The sequence below is a fragment of the Athene noctua genome, chromosome 11, assembly GCF_965140245.1.
Source record: "Athene noctua chromosome 11, bAthNoc1.hap1.1, whole genome shotgun sequence".
Classification (NCBI taxonomy): domain Eukaryota; kingdom Metazoa; phylum Chordata; class Aves; order Strigiformes; family Strigidae; genus Athene; species Athene noctua.
This window is the reverse complement of record NC_134047.1, coordinates 15,079,967-15,105,024: the sequence shown is the minus strand read 5'-3', so window position 1 is coordinate 15,105,024 and position 25,058 is coordinate 15,079,967. Positions and strand designations below refer to the sequence as shown.

At 40.8% G+C, this 25,058-nt stretch overlaps 1 protein-coding gene across 7 annotated transcripts in view; it reads right to left on the bottom strand.

Moving 5' to 3' along the window:
• The window catches only part of HTR2C (5-hydroxytryptamine receptor 2C), a 242,604-nt gene that overhangs the window by 26,124 nt on the left and 191,422 nt on the right, over positions 1–25,058 (bottom strand). For all 7 annotated transcript variants that reach the window (XM_074914918.1, XM_074914917.1, XM_074914924.1 and 4 more), the window contains one exon: positions 20,263–20,905. In XM_074914918.1, coding sequence (XP_074771019.1) covers positions 20,263–20,647 — 385 coding nt within the window. In that variant the 5' untranslated portion in view covers positions 20,648–20,905. The remainder of the gene's footprint in view (positions 1–20,262; positions 20,906–25,058) is intronic.

Below are 25,058 nucleotides of genomic sequence, written 5' to 3'. Positions count from 1 at the left end.
AGACACCTGCAGGACATGGACTTGTGAGTGGAGAGCCCCTGGTGTGACCTGCTCCACTTCTATCACCACAAGAAAGCATGAACTTTAAAGGCTCATGTTTAACCCAACCTCTCTGGGGGGAAGCATGGACAGAATCACAGTCTGAGGATGTCTGTATATTAAGCCACAGAGGGAAGAAGTCTTGTAGACTTCACCTCAGCATGTTGCAGTATTTTTTCCTTTCTCATCTGCAGAGGCCTGCAGGCTAATTCTGTCTTCAGCCCAGGAGCAGCCAGTGCTACAGCTGAGAGACTCAGCTCCTGGCCCTCCTGTAGGATTTGATTGATTCAGCCTAGCTGGGAACCAGCCTCCCATCTGGGTATTATACTCAGAGAAGACTGGCTCATCCCAAGCCCCCTTACCACGAAGGAGGAAGGTGACCGTGTCACCAGCATCCAAAGCAATCCTGGGAAAGCAGGAGTCTGGGAAGGCTGCATGTGGCCAAAACTGCACTGTCCCTCTTGAGAAATATGGGGTTTCTGTACCCCTGCTCACCCCATACCCACCTGGCAGAGCTGATAAACCCACAACCAGCCTGATACAGCGTGCTAAATCAGCCCTTTATCCCAGGCAACCAGCTGGTCATTCGGTGCGACAGCCCAACTTGTAAAACCACATAATACAATGTTAAGGATTTGCATTATTGTAAGCATTATCGTAAGCACTTTGTACACAATTTATTACTAATAAACCTGCTCACTACTAACAGTCTACTATAAAAGACTTGAAGTTGGAATATGATTTAAGCTTGGATTATGGCGTTTTCATACTGCAGCATTTACAGCCTATAAAATGCCAAATAATTGTCAAACTGCTGCATGAGGACACACAAAAGTCAACTCAGCACAGCTTTCTTTACAGATCCAAAGATTCAGAAACACCTCAGACTACGCCAACACAAGTACCTTCATCCTCATATCCTGGCATTCAGGTGACATCCCTCAGCCAAAAAGAAAACAGGCAGCAACATCAATCCTCCCTACCTTTATGCCCCTCTGACAAATGATGCGGGTACGCCGTTTCGAATCCTGAGGAGGTCTGTGTCCAAAATGGCAATGCGGGATCACCTCATCCTATTTCCCATAACAGTGTTTCAGCATTTGGAATGTATACCAGATGGGTAACATCAGAGGCAAAGTGAAACTTAACATATGACCACCATCTGGGTACAGTTGTACTCCTTTATTTTTGAGTTTTGCAGAAATTGTAGGCCTATTGCAAGTTCCATTAACTTGAAGTAGAAATTTAATTTAATATGGATAAATGAACTGTGGGCGTACTGATATATTAGAAAGAATACTATTACCCAGAAAATTATAGTGGTCTCATGAGGTGGAAAAGGAAACTAAAGAAATGATATTTAGTTAAGTTATACCATTGGGTTTTTTGATAGACTTGTTTTTGCTTTGTAATCAAATGCAACATTATTTTATTATCATGGTTATACTATTATTACAGTGTAATCTTGCACTTGATTACAAATCAAACCAGTGATAACTATGATAATAAAATAATGCGTTAACATAATAATCTAGTGAAATGTAATAAAATAAGTGTTGAGGTAGATTTAACAAATGTAAATGAGTAATATGGGTGTCGTAGTAGAACTAGTTACTCCCAAGATACAAGAGGTACTTATGCCAATATGGACTGGAAAAAGCTTGGAAAAATCATTATGGAAAGTAAAGTAAGATGTAAAGGGTATGTTTGAAGGACTTAATTTTGGAAGTTGTTTTTCCTGTGTTCATCCTTGTCAACATCAACTTGCCATGTTATATAAAAAATATAACCTTGTTCTGCTGTTGTGTGTCTTGGATGGAGACAGCTAGATAGATTTTAGCAGTAGACTCATGACTTCTGTCTTCTGTTTTGTTAAAATACAATCTCTCCATTCATTTCAGATCAGCTGATCAGAAGGAATCAACAAAAGCTTAACTAGCAAATGCAAAATTCTACCCACAAGTTCAAAATTTACATAGAGGAATGAGAAGTAGTTACCATTCAGAACAAACATGCGGACATAAGGACGGAGCTCTGCTGCCTTCTAAAAACAGCCATCAATATTCATAGGTGTCAGACATGCATTTACAGTCTTCTGCATCCCAGTGGATGTCAAATAGGTATGGTAACAGCCTGTCATACAATTTCCATATCTCAACAACACCAAGACCTTTTTCTACAGCTGCTGCCTCTGATTGGGGATAGAAATAGACATTTATAAAAACAAGTGAAACACCCAAAACTTACCTAAAATAAACACATCGCAAAATATATTATACACCAGAAAGTGGAAACGGATTTGTCAGGGTAACAACTGGTCTGTCTTGATAACTCCAGCACAGCTGGAGAAGAGAGCCTGCTGCCAACTTGCCAACAGGAACGGAAAGCAAACCAAAATAAGAGTCAACGGAACCTTATCAGCTTTCCTGCCTTGCCTATAAAATCTCACACCTAAGAGTTGATAGAGGAACTAGGTATTTCATGTTTGTGCATTACTTGTTGAGCTTTGTAGTCCTGAACCGTTTTCACCTAGGACCCAAGACGGCATCTCAGAGGAGAGACTCACTCATTAAACCCACTGCTGTCACTGTGCTTATCAGAGTTTCTGCAAGAATAGTAGTTTTCCAACAACAAGACTTATTACAACCAGAAAACATGAAGGAGGCTGGAAAAATTGAATATATTTGAAACTAATGCATGATACCAAAATGTTGATATAGCACATATTGGTAATCACAGCCTAGGCTCTGTGACAGGCTCATACAGAAATTCCCCTCATCTCATTAGCATCTTTAATGACAATTTTGGCAGAAAAGCTAGTGAGGATCCATTCTATTTCTCTTGTGAGATGTCCATTCAGAAAAGGGTTGTATTGCATCAATGAGGCAGTGTGCAAATTAGTGCAAAGCAGAGCAATTGGCATGTGGCCCCTCTTCCATCAATGTAATTTCCATTTAATTACCATGCAAGCAGATGAATGACATCAGAGCCTCTTTCCCAGCATGTGCTGATAAACCACAAAGTGGGAACTTAATGCTACTCTTACCATTTGGTCTCAGGGAAGCAAACTAACCTACAAGGGTATTTGTGCATATTTTGCTGAATATTAGACAACTCAAGAACCAGAATTTCAAGGGATATGTCATGTGAACTGGAGAGACATTAAAATCATAATTTGCTGAGTAGAATTTAATGATACCAATTCAACAGACAAATGTGAAAGCAAGTAGAAGAAAAATCTGAGTTAATTGACCCAATCCTGGAAACATTCATAATTCAAACCGATGTATCACATAGATATATCGTAAGACAAATATACCAAAGTGCTTTTCAGACATTTCACCTTGCTTCTCTGTATTTCTTTACATCTTGTGTAAAGCAGCTGTCCATATATGTATTGGCCTGCATAATGGCAGTGATTTTTCCATATTTTGAGCTCAAAGACTAGGTTGGCCCATTACATACACCTCTTCTAAAAATACACTTGTCTGTTCCTTGGGGTCTTAGCATGTCACCATCACTCAGGTTGAGCCGTTAGGCAAAAAAAATATGATATTATGGTATTAATCACATAAAGGACATCAAGGTTACCATTTACTGAAAAGAAACCATATTTATTTTCACAAAATTCTGCCCATAACACAATACAGTAAAAGCAGCAAATGTGATAGGATGTACACAAATATATCGTCTATCTGCATGCAACAACAGACTTCCTGAGTGAATACAGGGCATAATTTCCAAACAGAACAAGCATGAAAGAGTTTTTCAATTACATGTTAAGCGAAGACTGAGTACAGAAATACAGCTGACCATCCTTGGAGTCCTTCTGTGTTTCCCTTTACGTTCTCCAATATCTGCAGCTACAGCCAGCACAGGAAAATGAGCCATATGTTAATCTTTACAACAGACTGCAAGTAGGACCGTTCCTGGAAATTATAACTGCTCATTGGCAAGTGCTGAGAAACACATGCTACTAACTAGTTCTTCATCCCAGTTTCACTCTGCTGGGGTGAGTGAGAAGAGATAGCAAGTTCTCAGCATGAGATAATATATCCTGGATATTTGGTGTGTTAAAGTGTTTCTAGATTTAGCTGCAGGCACCTTCTAGGATGGAAAGCAAGGGCTTTTATGGATAAGAAAAAACAGAAGTAAAAGTAATAACTAATATGGGGGTTTTGAGATGGACAGAATGGATGAAGCCATTGAGGTGCACTCCTCTGTCACAGCTTAGGCCAGGCTCAGTCACACGTATGATGCTTCTAAATGGAGAATATTTTATATCCCACTTTCCTACATTAATTTAGTGTTTTGTTAAAGATTAAGAGGAGTTGCTATCCTTCCCACTCTGCTGGTTCTGTGGAATTTACTATTTCTCTCTCTTTTTCTTCTTTTAAAAAAAAAAAAAAATCATGCTGTTTACAAAAATCAATAGAAGCAAATGTCAGTTCACAGGCAGCTCCCCTGCTCACTAAGCAGATGCTGCTTGAGCACCAGGCTTTGTGGTGTGGTTGGAGAGGCGGTGCACATTTTAACTGGGTCTTTCTCCAGATGGCCAACAGATTGGGGGAATGAGGGGGGCCTGACCTACAGCTGAAGCTAAACTCAGGCAAATTTTGCAAAGGGGCATCTGGGCTGGGACTAGAATCCTTATCTAAAATATCTATGTCCCTGTAAGAAGCAGATAAATATATATGTACAGTGACACAGACTAAAATGAACTCAATCTTGGTAAAATGCCTGCAATTCTTGTTAAATCCTTTATCTTTATTTTAAAATTCAAGTTTAATAATAGGGGATTAAACATACCTAAGGAAGACTCTGGGTGGCTGTCTCACATGGCCCCAGCACCCAGAGGGTGTGCTGTTCTTCCTGTCAGAATGAGGCTAAACCTGTCTGTTGGAAACACATTAGCTGTCTTCATTTTACTTGTTATCTTGGTGATCCACCTGGCACCATTATAAAGCAGGAAATTTATTGCTGGAACATTTTATCATCATAGGGTCCTTCTTTTTATATATAACAATTCTGCTTTTCTCATTATCTTGTATCAATTTCTAGTTTACTACAAAGCGTGTAAGTTTATATTTCTTTTCAAATAAACTCATAAAATTTAATTACAATGAGGCAACATACTTACAATACTACTACTGCATCTAAAGGGCTACTGTCATAAAAAGTAAACAAAGATTCATGCATTTTAAAGCACATTTAGCTTCACTGATCTAGAAGCAAATTGGGCATGAGAAGATTGCACTGACAGCATTAAAACTGCTGCTGTATTTAAACTGACATCAGTAACTCCTGTAAAACAAAAATGTCACTATACACACTCCAGGTTTTTGTAGCTTTACACTCCTGTGAGTTTTAAAACCCATTGCATCTTCCAAAAATTTTTAGCATAGGGATGAAATGAAAAATATAATTGGATCTAAATCTTTATTTGCATTAAATAGTAGCATTTAAATGTATGTAATTTAAAATCATTCTAATAAGTCATACTTGAAGATAAAAGGCTTATTTTGGATGGGCAATTCTCAATCACACTGGGCAGGCAAGACATGCCTGTCCAATTTAGTGTCTAAAATATGAAAGATAGCTCCCTGATCAGATACAGCATATATGGTGTGGGTAAATTAGAAAACTATAAGGCCATATGTTCAACTATTATAAGTAGGAGTAAATCTACTGAAGCCATCTACAGTATTTTAATATTTCCCTCCACTTCTCAGGAACTTAGGAGGAGGACAAAGGTGGACTCTCACAGGTTTTTCTGCCACATTTGTAGAAGCTGCATCCAAGGAAACATCCTCACTGAGATGCCTGGGTGATATTCTACATGGTTCATCTCACCTAGAACCGTTTCTATGGTGCGTTTTAGGGTGAGACCACATCTCAAGTTGAGTTGTGGAGCTGAAAGTGGTGCAAAAAACCTGCCTCCACTTAGCAAGCGCCCATGAGGCTTTGTTACAGAAACCTGTTCTCATTACCAATGAGCTCTAGCTTTATTTCAGACCACAACCATAAATGGTTTAGAGGTGATGAGCCTAACTGACCTAGTGATGACTTCTTGTGCCCTGGTACAGCTGTGAGAGGAAATACTGACCACAGGTTCCCCTGGATAAAATTGCAAAGGGGAAGCAGCCTTCTTTATCAGCTTTTGAAGGAATGTTGCAAAGCACACTTACTTGTAAGAAGTACAAAGGTACATGGAGGCTCTGCTTTTATCACACTACAGTGTTAGGATTTTCTATTTAAAAACTGCTTCTTGCAGGAAAGTTGAGGCTGGCAAAGAGATGAATTTCTGATTTTGTAATAAGGTGCTTAGAGATTTGACATGGCTTTCTGTTGCTACACACTGACACATACAGATCCTGGCTTCGGCATCCCAACAGCAGGCAGACCTGAAAGGAAACAGGTTCTGGAACATGTAAGATAATGACTGCAGTAGCTCAGTGTCTTACTAACACTGGGTAGCAAACAACAGGACACAGCAAGTCAGAAAGTCCTTTTCACTCCTGTATTCTTGTGGGATCAAGAAACTCTCCTTGGAATCTCTTTGTAATTTCATTTTCCTATTTGGATCATGTTGCTCAGCAAAACATGATTTCTTTCTCTGAATTGAATTTGCTTCCTCTGCCTTTTAAAAATTTTTATTTTTTAACCAAAACCAACAAAGTAAACATGAAAACCCCTCAGACTCAGTCAACCCAGAAGAAAAGAGTTCTCTTTCCAGCAGGAAACAGAGCAAAAGAGATATGCCTTAGGGAGAACCAGCCTCACAAAGGCAATCAGAAGGAGATTTTCATCCCAGACAACATTAAGCAAGTGAATGCCCACTGAAATACACTTCAGGATCAGACCCTGCACAGGCTTGAAGCACATTTTAGTGCTGAGCTGAATGTTTTGCACTGCGCAGCATCAAGGCATCTTACTTGGACAAATGCCAGCTTTTTCCTGTTACCTATATGTACCATAGCTTTAACAGGATAGTGGCTCATGCCTTGTGTGATGGCGCTGAACATAATAAACAGCAATGCCATGAAGGGAGCTGCATTGCAGTGGCAGAAGAGATTTCCTTAGACACAGAGAGGAGTAGCAAAGCATCTGGGACCCTTCTAGATGAAGGATGCTGCCATAGTCATGCCAAGAGCTACAGTCAAGGCAGGCAGGAGGAGCGTAAGGAGGGTTGGAGGAGCCAGAGAAGCTCTCTGTAAAAAGCCCTAGCCCCTCTGAACATGCTGCCAATGTTCCCATCGACTTTAGCATGGTCAGGGTCTCCCCTGGATGCATTTTGTAGGAAGACATTCCCCAGGTCCTCTTGTAAGCACAGAGGGATAAAAGAAAAATCACACTATTTTACTTACCTTCAGCCTGCTGCCATTGATCAATGTAAAGTAGGCAGTAACCCATTTAGAAAAAGTCTAGGGTGCTCTTTAGCATTCCTGTTTTTCATATTTTCTCCATTTAGAAAAAAAAAAGAACGAAAGAATTTGTCTTTTCTACCCAATGGATCACCTTTAATCTCAGAAATATGGATTTATGCTTCCATGCAGCATTCTCCTGATTAGCACAACCAATTTTGTTCAGGCCTTTCTGCAAGAGGCTCTGTCTGTGTAAAAGCCTGTCAAACCCACAGGGCAAACAATGAGTCTTTGCAGCATCCCCCTCAATCTGTGAAAATAAAGGCCACAAGCTCATTTTCCTGGAGAAGGCCAGGATTAGCTCTCAGCCTGGCAGTGCTATAACATGCCAAGACAACTGAACAGTGCACGTGTGGCTCATTCACGCCTGACACCCCCCACTGCCACGCTGAGATGCTGGCACAGCCCACTGACTCACCGACACACCCCCTGCTCTTGAGTGTGTATCCAGGGACCTTGACCTCTCTGGAGGGGTGTCGTTTAATTAAATTTAACACAAGCTGATTCCAAGGGTGTGCAATCAATAAAACCTCTAGCAGCCATACAACATTCTCCACAACCAGCCCTCATGATGGAAGTTACCAGAAACAGAAGCTGTTGGAAGTGTTTGTGCTGTGTTCATCTGTGCTGGACTGAGAAGCCTGAGCTCCATGTGCAACACCATCATTCCCTGGCAGACCACAGGCTAAAGGCTCCATTAACCCACAGTATGCAAAGTAGCTGGTTGCTTAACAGCAAGAGGTTGGGAAGAGCAAAAAAGCATGTTTACAAATGTGAAATGTTTATTGTTCTCTGGTGTTTTCTCCTAAAGCTGGCATATTGACAAGATCATGTCAATGGGAATGAAGACAGGGAGGGTAATAAAGAATATCTTTGCCTACAATGAGAAGCAGGCTAGAGCCAGAGCTTCATGATATACAGGCAGCACAGGGTGAAGAAATAACAAGAAACAGGCAGGTGGTAAAAAATTAAATAGTAACAGTTCTGCCTCTGTATCTGACAGCAGAAATTGGTCTTCAGAGTCTTATAAACTGATGCTCTACAACGTGGATTATAGCTGAGCTCAAATTAGTCATAAGGACCTGGCACAAAACTGCCAGGCCATACCCACAGCAGGTAAGAAAGGCACCATTCAAACTCTCCCTTAAGACTGGCATTGATTTACTCTGGGGAAGATCCTCTTTTCACCAGCTAACCCTTTGCTACATTATCCAGAGCTTGGCAGTAGAGGAAGCAAGATTAGAGACCTAAAGTTAGGGGTCCTCTTCTCCTAAAAAAAAAAAAAAAAAAAATAATTAAAAAAATGTGCAAGTGAACCTGAGCAATGCTGAAGTAACAGGCAAGAAGCTTGTCGGGAACAGCTAATATGTGAGTTGCTGCATCCTGGGAGCTCAGGCATAGCTATCTCCATCAGTGTCAGAGATGGACACCCTGAGCTCCTTCCTTGGCAGTAAGGGCTTGCTGACCATAGAAACTGGCTCCTGTTTCCCCCCAGGCTCCAGAGCTGCCCAGTTCACAGCACATACCTACAAACAGCAGACTGGATCTTACAGCTTCACAGCCCTGGAGTGTCTTTTGCTGTTTGAGCATGCTGAAGGACAGCATTTGAGTTTCTCGGTGGTGTTACAGGGTTAGAAGTTTGTTTTCATTCAGCTTTAGAATAAACATGAGAACTTCTGAAGATTTTTTTCAAGAATAAAGTTATGTTAAAAAATACACATTTTTCAAAACAGAAGTTCTACTTTATAGCTTGAAATATAGTCTGATACACCCTAGTGATTATTATGTTACTGGCTAAATTTTTAATTTTTGCACAACAGATCATCATGAAGCTGGCAGAATGGGGACTTGGACTCCCACATGCTGCAAAAATACTTCACCAGCAATGAGAATAATCTCATTCCTCTTCCAGCTTCCCAGAAGTGCTGTAGACATGGATACACTCTACAGAGTTTTCAGTTTTGGCAACACACCATATTTTAATAAAAAAACGCAATTAGCTAAAAGCACTCTGAGCAGTTTTATTTGCCATGACACACTTTGTTAGGATGCTATGTGTCTCCAGAGCAGTGGCTGGAGAAAGGCCCTTGCTCCCTGCTTTTCTGCAACATGAGGCATCAAGTGGTGCATAGCACAAAGTCCAGGCTCCCACAAGCTACAGGAAAAGGGGAGCTTCATTGATTAAAGCGTTCACTTCCAGAGGGCATAATGAAGAATAACAGCATTCATTTTCAGAAAGAAAGTGCAGAGCAGTACACCTTGTGGAACGTGACCTTCATGTCCATAAGCAAAGTTAATGAAGCCTTGCTGAGAGCCCAGGAGGGACACTTGTGCATTCATTATAGCCAGTTATTAACACCCAGTTCACTTGTCCTACCCTGGGTAACAGATGGCAGTGCGGGCAAGTCGGATATAAAAATATCACAGAGGCTGGGTGACAGTTACAGTTGGTTGCACCTATGCATCGTTGCCACACAAAACTTTTCCAACTTTAGTCCCTACACATTGCACACAGCGAAGAGCACGGCCTGGGTTGGGGTTTGGTGTGGCTGTGCGCTCTCACACAGGCTGGAGGAAAGACTCAAGTCAGCCTGCCAGACAAACCCAGGGGGAGATCATTGGCACAAGGAGTCGCCTGCAATTCTTTCTTGTAGTGCACAGGATCTCCAAGGATGCAACTCCAACCATACTTGGGGTGCACTACCAGCAAGGCCTGCCTGCTCCTCTCCCTCCCAATATTTTGAAATATATTGCTGGCTGTCACATCCTGCTTGCCATGATAATGCTGCAAATTTACCAGCTGCTGTTGCCACACAGAGGCCTGCTAAGGGAGGGACAGATTTGTTATGAGGGAGAGAAAAGAGCTTCCATACAGAAGATTTACAGCGGATCCCACGGAATTTTTCAGGAGGAATTTACAATGCAAGCCAAGCTTTTACTAAAACCTGAATTTTTATGGGGCTGTTTCCTATTATATTAGAAGTGACAAGCTTTCTAAATCTGTCCATGCAGCTGCAGCATACACAGAAATAATAGCTCAGTTACTGATAAAGAACATTACCATCTGCCCAAAGAAGTGATGACAGGTCAAATGCTGAACACTGTTATAATTTAATCTACTAGAAGACAGACAGATCCTGCAGATGCTAGAAGTGATGCAAAACTACCTTCCAGAGGAGCTAAGGGCACTTTATCACTTCTTGCTCTACTCAACTTTATGTTGAGACACTGTTCAGAAGTCAAATCCAACCCAAAGTGATGCTTTAACATAATTAAAATTGACAACAGTCTCTCTGCAGACAGCAGACACTTCCCTGACTTGCTTCCTTGAATTTATATAATTTATTTATGGACCATTCCCTTGCTTCCAAGCCCTGAAACCAAAATCCATGCATTGTCTTAAAAGGAGAAACTCAGCAGAAAGCAAGCCAAGACATAAGCTTGCCCAGGAAACTTTTCACTGTCTCCTTGCTAGACCAGAACCTCACCATCAGTGCTGTCTGTGTGTCATGTTTTACACAGCATGGCAGCAGTTCATCATGGAAGAGGTCGAGACAACCCTCCCCCAGTTTCATGGGGTGCCCATTTTTGATCTTTCTCTTAACTTGATGAGAACTAAAACTTCAAGGGGGCTTAGAAAGAAGTGTATGAAGAATCCACTTCAGTCAAATGAATGCTCCCAGACAACAGGAACAGTCAGTGCAGATGTTACCAGTGATGTCATTTAACTGAAAATAGAAACAAGTTTAAGCACCATGTCTCTGTATCTGGGAGTAGCTGTGCCCACAAATACACCTTTTTTTCACTTAACTGTGGCCATGGTTTGACATAATTTGGGCTTCCTCTTCATTCCTGGTCCATTCAATATTCTTAATTTGCTTTGGATTGTTGCATGACCTCTTTAGGAGAAAGACAACAACATAAAAATCAAATACCTCAACCCACCATCACCAAGGGCTAAACTTTTTTTTTAAAAAACACAACAATTTTTTATTTTGAATAGCTAATATAAGACTGCAACATGCCCTCAGAAGAGTGTCCAACGGTTTTTACTATGAAATTGAGAAAATGAAAGATACAGAAAGATAAAGCATTCATACTAATTTCTGCTAGTTTCATATAAAGTCTTTATCTCAATGGAGAATATTGCACTAGAGTCATACTCAACCTGCCTGTTTAGAAAGTCCCGAGGTTCAGGCTGCTCCAATTTCACCAGTTAGACAAAAAAAAAATAAATCCAAAGGACTGCATCCAGCTGATATTGGTACTGTTCTGCAAATATCAAATTTGATTTCTCACCTCTCATAACAAAAGAATACAAAAACCTTGAGGAGATTTTCAGACAAGGCATCAATTAAAAGACACATGAAAATAATGAGAAAGAATAACAAAAGACTAGAATAAGTAACAACTTTTAAAAACAATTCTGCCTTATTAAAAGTAGCAAGAAGATGAGTCTGAAGTACCATGGCGCACTATGGTCTGTACTACAAAGTGCTTTGCACTGTTCAGATGATGGCACTTTCCCCACTAGTCTGGCTTCCAGTCTTTATTGTACAGTGTCCAACATTAAAAATTTAACAACCAAAAAAAAATCCCAAGATAGAAAGCCAAAACCAAGGTACAGATAATCTCAGATGAGATCAGAAATTAGTTTAAGAAGAAATTTATGTGTATGGAGCAAAGCCAGGTTTCCATATAACAATTAAGAGCCAAAGGCTCCTACTCAAAGTGTTTTGGAAGAGGTTGATGCTAATACAAGTGACCAAATTTCATCACTGCTGAGAAAGGTCATGTAGCATCACTCCCTCCTCCTGCCAGGTATTGTCACCATCTCGTCCAGAGCTCCTGTGCTGATTTCAGCTCTTCAGCCTTTGCTTCTGGTCAATCAGTTTTCCACCAACACAAGCTAAAGCTACATAGCAAACAGAGTCAGAGTGTGCAATATTTTCAGGGGCTCTGGAAAATCCTGCAAGTTAACATTTACCTGCCTCAAAACATTTTACAACGAGGGTCCCATATTCAACAGGATATGGAGAGTATCCAAGAGGCTCTTTAGTATTGCCCCTCCCATCGCTCTAAGCACAGTTGAAACCTTGGTTAGCAGAAGAGAAGCTTTTACATGGATTCAGGGCACAACATACACAGCTTTCTTTCCCAACAGCAACACAGATATACCACAACTTAATCCCATTTGTCACATTAGGTAAACAGGTAGTTGTTCACATGGAGAAAATTCAGTAGCAGGATACTCAATATGTGAATTAAAGTTTTCTATGTATGTAATAATCTGGAAAGAGGGTGAACAGTGATGTAGTGTGGTTTTAGATTTCACAGAATTATTTAGGTTAACTGACATTACAAAAAAAGCTGTGGGGACTTCAAAAGAGTAAATGTTGCTGGATGAGCACATAGAATAGCAGCCAATGGATTTTACTGATGGCAAAAGATCACAAGCTAATACATGCTGTTGGATATTATTTCATTGCACATATCCCAGGTAAAAAGTGTCATTGGAGAGAAAAAAAAAAAATCCCTTCTCTGAGTTTGACATAGTAGATAGTGCAAGCAGTCTAGGTGTTTCCATTCACTCACACTCTGGCAGAATAATAAATTGTAGTGGTTACTCAGTACAAACAGAAAAAGTCGTGCATTTAAAATGAACATGTATAAAAAAATAATTTCTGAAAATAATGTAACTGCCATCTGTAACTTGATGTAGTCAAGGTGCAGCTGAGGCCATGACTTGGCAGGATTTTTGAGATGACTGACCATTTCTAGACACTTGAATATCATAAAGTGCTAAACAAAACCTTGAGACAGACAGATAACAGGGGTTATAATTCTCATAATACAGGGCACAATTCAAACACCGGCCAATGTAGTCTAGGAGGAAACATACCCCTTGAGAAGGCTTTTCTGTAACAGTCTGGCACAGGAAAAGTGATTGCTTTGCTCAGGCCTCTGTCAGAGGCAAAATATTAGCCTAGTTGGACCTTTAGTCTGATTTGTTCTGGCAGTTATACTCCAGACTTGCTCTCCAGGATTTTCTATTCATTAACACCTTAGTCTACATTTTAGATAACAGCAACCTTTTATATTTTACTGTTTCCTTTCTTATATTCATTGCAGCTCAGTAGCAGGCTTAGTTAGAGGAATTTTTTCACAGATTGTAAATAATTCCCACTCTCTTTTCATTGTTGTCTCTTCTGAAGAGAAGTGCGTCTCACCAGCACCTCCTGCCATGCCTGCAGCCATCCCCATGGTTCCTGGGCCATGTTCAGAGCACCCCTGCCCAAGGGAGAGCAGATTCCACTCTCTAAGCATCACCTGCATATTCAGAACAACAACACCTGCCTCTGGGGGTCAGAGAACTGAGGCCCATCTGCAACCCTAAAAATCACTTCCTTATAAAGGCACCTGAACTGCTGCTCAAATACAACTTTCTCAGAGCAGAGGTGGATGTTTATAAGGCTCTGGGAGGCTCAGCTGGCACTGGCTCACACCGTGGCTTTTACCCTCACCCCCAGGGTTTCACTGCAGGCATTTGCCTTGTCTTCACTGTCAGTCTCTAACTTTTCTTTCTCTTTCAGCTGCTCTCTGAGGATCCTGGTTATATGCCATAAAAACAAGCTTGTTTTCCCTATGCTCCTTCCCACCATCCCAGCTTGCTGATCAGAGGCAACAAAGATCCAGGAACCAGTACTGCCCTGTACTGGCTCCTTTTGAGTGAAGGTATTGCAACTCTGGCATCATTTGTAAGGGCATTATTTTAACAAGGTGAGATTTCACCTTTTTCCTGACAGTAATCATGTTAATACTTAATACCAATCATATAAATATTTAAAGCCTCACTACAGTATTGAGAGAAGCAATTAGTAAGTATCTGTGTAGCCCTAGGAGGGCAAAAACGCTAAACCTGATAAATATTCATGTTAAAAGCTCCTTGAGCTTCCACTGTGCTAGGAGATGCTGCCAGTGCTCTCTCGAGATGAAACCTTGGTGATCCTGTGCTTGTTTTCACTCCTTTTATCAACATAGTGTTTCTGCTCTCCACTGCTATGATGCCATCCCTGGCTTCAGGCACCATTCTGCCCATCAGCCAGGCTAGGAGGGCTCCAAAATTCCAGAACACCTAAAAATTTCAGCTGACCCCAACATTAACGTTACTACTGGCAGTGACACAGGCAGTTAAAGCAGCTGTGAGAGGGAAGGGACCCCCTCGGTCCTCTCTGAGATGTCTCCATGCATGGCCAGCAACCCAGAACCAAGGGGACAATGCTGCTCTAGCACAGGGAGGTACCCAGGGTAACATGGCACAGGGAGGTCAACGCACATTCATGGATTTTGGATTTACCATTTTTCCAGACTACTGATGGATTTTAATTACAACTTGATACAATAAAGTAATGCAGGGTGATCTCACCAGTTCTCTATGTCTAGTCACATATAAACTAGTGACTAGATTATATAATAACTAGCTAATAACTAAGCCAGGAGTTTGTCAGAAGGGGAAGACTGTTAATTAATCCAGGTGGACTGACACAGGTCACATACACATGACTTGCAGTCATTTAACTCACAACCATGAATACTCTAAAAGAGTTAAGGAAACTCCAGTATAAGAAACTTCATTTCTTATAGGATCTTTTTCTTTTTGGAGAATGAATGGCCAAAACAACCACTTCATTTAACTCCTTGTATCCTTCCCCCACAGCGTTTGGGTGCAGGTGCCTGTAGCTGGTTAGCAGCAGTAAACACTAACCTGTACCCTGAGAGTCATTACTAGAAGTCAGGAGAGAGAAAAATTAAATTGAAAAAAATAAAAAAAAGAAAGACAGTGCCAATGGCCCCAACTGTTGAAGGAGCACATTGCTCCTTGCTGGAGCTTCAGAAAATATCCAGCATCATCAAGGTGTGCAGCATGCCCTGGCACTGCTGAGGAGATCTGCGTTACAAACGCCCCAGGCACCCTCTGGTCTATCCTTTCAGGTATTGACTTTGCCCAGGAATTTATTCAGCGACACCTGTCATTGTCTGGCCTGATCAGGTGTCTCTGCAAGATGTTCACTGCTGATAGCAAGTGTCACCCTAGAAAGGCAAAGCAGGGTCAGGCAAAGTGAGACTGCAGAACAGGCTGTTTGACTGACAGCTCTTTCTGCTTCCCCCCTTCCCTCTGTAGGGGGGAATAAACAGTGAAGTCTGCTGCAAGCGCTCAGCACATCTCTGTCACCATATAATAATGATGATAATTATCAATAATAACAATAATCTGGATGTAAAGCTGTTCCAGCAGTTGGGGCTAATGAATGCTGCATCTAATACCAGCCTTCCTGGAAGCTGCGCTGGGTTGCCAGCATTACAGTGTTTTTTGAAACTCAGAGAAGAGAAAAGCTGGGCACCTGGAGTCACGGATGAGTGTGCTGGCCGCTTGTTGGCAATTTGTTAGCATCTGTGAATCTGTATCATTAGAACAGAGATACCTTCCGAAATTTCCACTCAGATCAGCTGATGAGACTGTCTTACATTCCTTCACTAGTCCTAGTAGACAAAAAGCAGCCCTCTCTTTCTTGCCCATAAACACTAGACACAATGCAACTGCTGCAACTAGACACGCACCACTGCTTGTGCCTGAAATGCTCCAAGGTGAGGAGACAATCTCCATGTGTTGGCAAAAGTTCCATTACATGCAGAATATCTGATGCCCTGTCACACCAGTATTATATTAATCAGAGGTTTCTCCAACAAGATTAAACATGGTGTTAATTTATCATCTACTCTTCCCAATACATGTTTATTAATTAGCATACTAATTTGTTTAGTTCTTTAGGAACTCCATGCCATGGCAGACATTAAGTTGTCATATGCAACTCATTGATTAACCCAAGACGTTTAAGAAAGACTAATTGATAAATGTATCAGAGCACTAACTGGTGAAAAATCTAGCATGATGCATCCTGCCATCCCTTCCTTTGTAATAAGAATCTTGAATTAACTGACAACTTGATTTTTCCTTCTTTTAATTAAGAAAACTACAAGTCTTTGTGGAGGGTGTCTATTCAATTTTCTGGTTATGCTTGACATGAAATCTACTTCATCTACCTCATTAGCTGAAAAGTAAGGAAATTAACCTACTCTGCAAACTAGAATTTATCACTGAGGCTGAGAGAACTGATGTGGAAACTTAAAAGCAACTTCATCACTCTTATTTATTATATGTTTGTTTTTAAGGTTCCTTCCTGATTACATAAATTAAAAGCAACTTCTACAAATCTGGAGGAGATGTGCTGCATACATTTCTCCATACAGCATATGGCAGCTTTTGAAGCAGCCCAGTGTCGTAATATGTAGACTATATGGAGTGCACAGGGTAAAATATACAGAGGAAAAATGTCTGAACGTTCACAATTATGTCTGCAAGCAGTAACGCTCGCCCTGCCACAGTCCATGGCTATGAGCCCCAGTTGCCCTCAGAGGAATTCTGCTCATATGTGAATATTTAATCACTGATACTGGTTTGTGTGCTACCATGTCGAACAGAATATAAAACCTACTAAAGCATTTGTATATGTTTGCATTTCCTGAACTGTAACTCTTGGAAAACAAGATAAATCCACTGTCCTACTGGCCAGTGAGGCATACAGAGTGCTGCAGGCTGCTGTAAGAACCATTTTTCCAAAAACTATAGCTCAAAGGAAACTAAGCCAAGAAACCCCATGTTACACAAGAGGGCAGATTTTTGACCTCAAAAGCAGTGTGTGCAGTAGTGCAGATATGCTACTTATGACACCAGATAAAACAGGCTTGGGAATAAGTGGTGGATCCCTGGAGGCTGTCAGTTATAATAACAGCAGTTGTTAATGTTGAAACTCTGCCGAGAGCCTTTTCAGCTGCTGTCTCATGTTGCTCTAAGAACTGGTCCACCAAGCTGAGTATAATATACAGGATACCTGCCTCACCTTTCTGACAAAGCTAGAAATAGGTGTAGGACTCTGAAAAGCTTGATGCCTCCAGCACGTGTGAAGCTGAGGAGGACACTGTATTTGGTACAAGTTGTATGTAGTGATGAGTGACAGGCTTAACCTGCTTTTCCTCTCTGCTCTTATATGCATGCTTTATTTACACAAACCATCAAATGCTAAGGTTGTCTATGTGCCCTGTTACTGTTATTTCCTAAGTGATTTGAAGCTGGTGCAGGGTCTGGAGCACAGGCCGTACAAGGAGTGACTGAGGGAACTGGGGGGGCGGGGGGTTTAGTCTGGAGAAGAGGAGGCTGAGGGGAGACCCATTGCCCTCTACAGCTACCTGAAAGAAAGTTGCATAGAACTGGGGATGAGCCTCTTTAACCTAGTAGCAAGCAACAGGACAAGAGGTAATGGCCTCAAGTTGCACCAGGGAAGGTTTAGACTAGATGTCAGGAAGCATTTCTTTCCAGAACGGGTTGTTGAGCGTTGGAATGGGCTGCCCAGGGAGGTGGTGGAGTCCCCATCCCTGGAGGGGTTTAAGAGTCAGGTCGACTTAGCACTGAGGGATAAGTTGGAAACTGTCAGTGTTAGGTTAACCATTGGACTAGATGATCTCCAAGATCCTTTCCAACCTAGTTGATTCTGTGATTTTTCTAGATGCCTAGAAAAGGGTGTCTGTATGTTATGGTGGATTTAAAGAAGAGCAATACTCTTGACACAACCTTGGTCTTTTTCCTTTTGTCCTCTCTCAGACATAGCCAGTCAGTCCACACCCTTTTGACTTCTGGGTATCAAACCAAGTGTTTATTTTCAGGATGAATTAACAAATGATCACTTGGGAGAGGGGACAGACTTCCTCTACTTCTAACAGCCTTCTCCCCTTGCTGCTGGAATGGCACAGTCCTGGCTGCTTACTCCCACAATTATTAGTTTAAATAATATAGAAAAGTGGTTTCACAGGGGTCCTATTCAAATCAGTTCACAAGTTCCTCTGAGTCTCTGTTTTCCCCAAGTGGAGTTTTTCTTCCTCCCCTCACAAAGCCTGCTTTGGTCCAGCCCAAGGGAGCAGTACCAGCACCCAGCATGACTTCAGCAGCCTCATGGCTCCCCTGAAGTTAACAGCAGCTATTCTCATTTTTCACAGTATTTCCACAAGTTTTCCATCCCTGTTCTGAAATTATAACTTTTGCCAGAAAAAAAGTCTATTTAGTGCTGTTTGCCTGCGGAGAAATGTTTGGGCCATCAACATACTAGTGCTTTGGTAGAAGAGAGGAATAATTACAATTCCTCTTCAGATCAATGATACTTACTTGTCTCTAAATATGCAGCATGCTTTACACCTTTAAACAACCTTAAGTAATCATTTTCTAGGCAGAACAGAAAATCCATTTCCATTAGTTTCCAAGGACTCAGAAAGTATGTATATAGAAAGATCACTACCATAAATTCACCTTTTTAGAATCACTGGCTAACCCAGAATTTATGCAAGTGCAGGTCAATCAAATAATTCAGTATTTATATGCTCCCTTTCAAGCTCCAGGGAACTGGAGTAAAATGCTAAAAATAAAATACACATGTTGTAATACACAGAAGATTTAGAGATGTAACTATTCTGACAGCGCAAAATAAAAGGCTTTATGCCTAAGATCTCGATGGCTAGGTCTGTACCTAAATCACATATTGATTTAACTCACTGTAGACGAGTTATATAAGCTTTGGAATGATGTGTACTTGATCAATGTGTTTTAGAAATGAATCTCTGTCTAACTTAATCATTTAGGCAAATGAAGAAGTCACATAAATATCCCTACGTTTTACTTTATAGGACAGTAAACCAATTTCTAATCAAATCTGCAAGTAAACATCATTATTTGTTTCTAAGAAATATCAATGTTAAAATACTTTTCAAAGAAAATCTGAAAACAGACTTCAAAAATGATTAAGCGTTATCTTTTAAACACATGCACATAATATTCATCCATGAGCATACAAACATGATGATCAGAGATACAGAGGCGAACGCAATACCGCTTTGTAATACCCAGGGATGGAGAGTCCCAGCACCGTACTGAATTGGATTTGAAGTTTCAGACAGATAAGAAAGTTGGATGTGTTTGATATTTTACTCCTTTGAAGTGCTAACAGCGCTTCTACACGTGAGCACAGGAGCAGTGCCCCACTTCAGCATAAACACACCAACCCTAGTATTATAGAAATAAATGCTTGCATCTATACAAGCAGTGTTTTAAAGTGAAGGGCATTTGCTTAGCTTAGAGATAAGGTAACTGAGGCACAAAAAGGCAAAATGACCCCCTGAAAGGCAACAAGACAAGCTCAGGTATAAATGGCAAGAGGTAAGACTTTTATTTGAATGCCAAATCTAGTAATGCAAGCTTCCTTTGTTAACCACATTACTGCTCAAATCCCACTAATATCAGGTATCAGTAGGAGCTCAAGGACTGATTCTGATCGGGCTTAGTCACACTTCCAACTTTTCTGTAAGCTCTCTGCCCTAGATAATTTTGGGGCAGTCCAACCAAAAGGTAAAAAGGCAACACACTGTTCCAGTTTCTCTGAGTGGCCTCAGCAATAAAAACAACCCAACGATGCTGACCCCATTCATGGGTCATTCCCATCAGCACAGAAACAAACTACTCTCAGCAGAGCATCACCCTCACCTGGGAGAGTGTGAACCTCAGCACAGACCCATGGCCAAGTCCACACTGATACTCCCCAAACTACCAACACATGAAAAATTGGGCAAAGCAGATTGCTGCAGCCTCAGGGGATTCCCTGCAAAAGCGTATAGTCAAACAAGGAGGGAAGCCACTTACCGTACAGGACTGTAATGAGCGACACGGGCATGACCAGGATACCCACCAGCATGTCTGCCACCGCCAAGGACATCAGGAAGAAGTTTGTGGCATTCTGCAACTTCTTCTCTAAGGACACAGCCATAATTACCAATATGTTCCCCCCAATGGTCAACAGGATGACAACCAAGATCAGGAGGGCTGGCCAGTTCTTCTCCCTCACAGACATCCGAGAGACTTCGCCCTTCTCAGAGGCATTAAGAGGATCAGATGTAGGCAAACTCTGATTCAGAGTCAAATTGCTGCTTAAGGACCAAGCCATCAGACCACCATGCAAACTAAAATCCAGCGTAACAGACACTGTCGTTAAGCTGAGTAATATTCCAGTGCTACTTAAAGTGCTCATCGTCTGGGACTGGTTTTTCTGTCTCTTAACCGTGCCTCAGAGATGATCCCTTTTCCAAACTGCAGGTCCAAGGCAGGTGCCGAACTTCACAAAACCTGAGCCAGAAAATCATTTGATCTTCCATAGTGAAACAAACCTTACAGAAGTTAACGTGGAACTCTTCTAGTTTCCTTGGGTGTGGTGAAAGGTGACCACTGACCAGCAACCTCAAGGAAAAGGAGACTTTGCAATCTCCAGCTGGTTTCCAGGTCCACCATTCTGAAAAGGAAAGAAGAAGTATATCCTTCAGTGAAACGACAGTATACACAACACCTTTATCCCCATACAAATGACATTTTATTGTCTCCCTTCCTGCTGGCTAGGATGTTCTCCAGACTGCAAGTAATTTATCTTATGGGTAGAAACTATACCTACAATTATGGGGAAGAGAGAGAATCACATCAGTGTGCTCTGGCTGGTTAAAAACCGATTATCACTAATTAAATGTTTTGTGAAACCTGCAAAAGCAAGTCTGAAGAGCAAAATACATTTCAATTGATAGCCACTTCACAGATACTCTGCTGCTGTGTAAAATAGTAATTGCACAAAATTCAGCCAATCCAGATATTGCAACCAAAGCCGTGTAAACCATCACCTTAAATGGAAGTCTTCGGATATATTTTGCACATTCTGAGATAAAGCACAGGTGGTGTAAAAACACTTAAATGTTAATGACTAACTCCCCTATAGTTTGGTTTTTATTGGGAAATAAATGGTGGATAAGATGCAATATATATTAGATAACATTATATATTAGATAACAAACGATGCTGTGCTGTCAATCTCTCCAAACAGATAACAAACAGTTAAGAGAAGAGAAAGGACAAACTTTCATAAAAGCAGAGCCATTATTTCTGCTCTTCATCTGTTTTTGGGCCACTCCGCTTCTGTGCTGATTAGTAGCATGCAACTGGGCCAGTAAGCCCAGTCCCACCAGCCTGCTGCCCAGCGATACCGCCCAGCACGTGCAAGTATCAGCACCCTCATCACATACAGTTGGTAGGATAGATTTCCTAAGAGTATCTCACATGATTTATGCTTCTTCACAAATTAGTTGATAGTGAGGGCAAGTCAGACTGCATCCCCTGACTGCCTGTGTAATACAGGTCAGAAAGCATCATGCTGCTGCTTCTGAAGGAGTCCATTAGCCTCATGCATCGACCTAATTCAGCAGATTAAACATACTCTTAACTTCAGGCACATGCTTACACCCACTGAGGCTAAGGGCATGTACTCCCAATCCTGGCTAAATCACATCCTCAGGAACTTCAGTTGTTTTGACTGCCAGTCCTGTACAACTGATGAAAACAGCAGCTTTGCATTTCCATTGCATCAGAGTCAGGATCCTAACAACCATGTACAGCATAGGACTAAAAGCACAGAAGAAAAGCAGTTAGCAGAATAAATAAAACACAAAATAAAACAACCCATACACTGTATGGAAATTGTTCAGTAAGTAGAAAAAAAATCAATACCATGCAACTTAATTGGAGCATATCGTCAACTTTTTGTGTAGTCCACAGGAAAAGGCTGTTCTATCACCGTTACACTGAATAAAAGCCAGATTTTATCCCTTGAATACACTGTGGCACACATGTGACAGTAATTTGCTATCCAGGGATCAAAAGCTAAATTTAATTCATCAGATTACATTAGAGTTTATGTAAAATAAGAAGTGCTCAGAGTCCTATAATAAAATGTTTAACATTCACAGAGGTTTTGGAAACTTACTAATGGGCTTTGTGCAGAAAAACATTTCTTAAATGAGCAGTGCATACAATGAACCCAGATTTGCTTCTGCATTATAGTTAATTACTCCCAAAGGGCCTCTAAACCTCATATTTAGGAAGCAGTCTTGCACTATGTGCACAGAAAATAATTTTGCAGCTGCACATGCAGATGAATTAGCAAGTAGTCACTGGACCATTTATTTTTCCAACTTAGCTGATCTAAAAAAAAGTCCTTAGAAAGTTTCAAAATACTTGAGCAGTTTTTTCAAGACACAGCTTTTACTTTAAAGCTGTTAACAAAATTAACCATTTTTCCAAGTCACCTTTCCACAGTGAAGGAGACATTAGATACCTTTGTGGCACTTAAGCTCTGCTGTGCAGGAAAACCCTATTAAAGCCAATGGGAATTTTTGGGTCTCCAGAAACTCCCTCTCTTTGGTTCCTTGACTTTTGGGCACTCCTGATCATGCCACAATAGTACTTTGGCAGGATGAGGAGAAAATTCATGCTCAAACAACAGGACATGGTCAGACAGCAGGACACCCAGCTTTGGTCTTCCGTATTCCCAGGTCTGAGTTCTTGGAGGTTTTGGAGAAGGTGCCACTACCACCACGCTCTCCATAGATGTGCTTAACATGTGCTAGTTGGGGTTGCCAAAGAAACATGGGCAGGTAGATACCTCAACTCTGGAGCATAAAAAAATGCCCTAAAACCAACATAGCTGAAAGAGAAGATTTCTGAATTTAAAATGTCTAATTTGGTAACTGCTCAGCACTGAATTCTGAAATTGTCAGTAGGGTCACTCTCTTGCTTTTCACAAATGTATTTGCATTATTCCATGCCTGATGTTGCATCAGAACATGGAGTTAAAATAAAAATCAGTAGGCAGAATTATCACTAGCTTATTCATCAGTTTTATTATTAAAGAGAAAATGTATGTTATTTGGCTACTAATGCACAGCAAAGCATGGGGTTCAAAAATTATACTAGCCACCCAATACAATTTGCTCTGAAATAAATTATCTTCAGGAGAAAAATTGGTTTTGTCAGGAACGTCTAAGAAAGGGAGACTTCAAAATTCATTTGCAGGCTCTAAACAAACAGTTTTTCGAACACACACAGACATAGACTGAGCAAAACGCTTTCTACACAAAGTAAATTCTGCAGATCTCGTACACACTAACTTCTCTGCAAGAAAATTACATTTTCAAAAGTCTAACAGATTTCTCAATCTTCCCCCCACACTCCTGTCAGTAGTTAAAAATGTACATGTTCTACATGCAAGAGTAAAATTATGCTATGATATTGAGAAACTAAGTTTTTTTAATTGGGACTATAATAGTAAAAATGAATCTCAGACTCCAAATTCCATCTTTGCTATTTGAAGAAATAATTTCTTTTAAAACTTGGCCCATTCACCTGTCTATTACTTGGAGTGGCTCACGAAAAGAACCATTACTATTTTTGTGCCTATACAGAACTAGAAAAAAAAAATATCAAAAAGACACCTAAAAAAGCATTTTCCAGGTGCACTTATGGAAATGCAATACCTGAAATAACTGCGTACATATATAGGAGAGATGTGTAGAAAAAAAGTAAGGAGTTCTGCCTTATCCTATAGCCCCAAATTCTTGGTTTAGATGGATTGAAGATGTTGGCACTGCTCTGTATGTCACCTTGTCCCTGACAGTGGCTAGACAGAAGTTGGCAGCCCTCGCTCTCGTTGCCACCAACAGGTGCCCCTGGGTGTGACCAGGTCCCCACACCCAGGAAACGGAGTAAGGAAGAGCACACTCTCAGACCAGAACAGCATCACCGCTTGTTTTGACATTCCCTAAATTCAGCCATCATCAGGTCTGGCATGAAGAGCAACACACCTTCACCTCTTACCTTGGCATAAGAAAAAAAAATTACATTGAAGAGAGGCGACTCTTAAGCCTTAGTCAATGCTTCTGGCTCCATTCTACCACATTTTTGTGACAAACCCTATGCTACAATCCTTATCAAGTCTTAGTGACACCCCCCTTCCCTTTTTTTTTTTTTCTACATTGCCTTTATTTATTGTTTTATTTTTAGTTTTCACTGCTGGGGAATCATTGCTATTCATCCTAGAATAGTATCAGGTTCTCTAGTGGTGGGAATACCTTGGAGAGGACATCAGGATAACAAGGGTTTTCAGAAGTTGTATAGGTTTTATCCAAGACTGTAAAGGTAAAAAAAAAACCAAACCAAACCAAAACACTATCTCAACTGCCTTAATCAATAGAGGAAGCATTTTGCATGTTCATTTTGAAAAATGATACATAAGAATTTGACTATAGCAATGCTGAAGATTAGGGCCCACCTTCAGAATTAACCATCCTATTGCTTTGTTAATACTTTTATTATTTTACGTGGATTAGGGCTTGAAGTCAGTTTTCTTTTTCAGTGCATCCCTCAGTCTCCACAAGGTGAAACTTTATGACTAATTCCTTCAGCTACAGTCTTCTAAGCACATCATTGTACCAGAAAAATAATCCACATTTTATTCATGAATTCTGCATATATTTAAGAAATATCTCCATAATTTTAAATTAAAAGCTGTGCTTACTACAGATTTTCTCCAATATCTAATTTCAAAGCACACATATTGAATTTTGTGG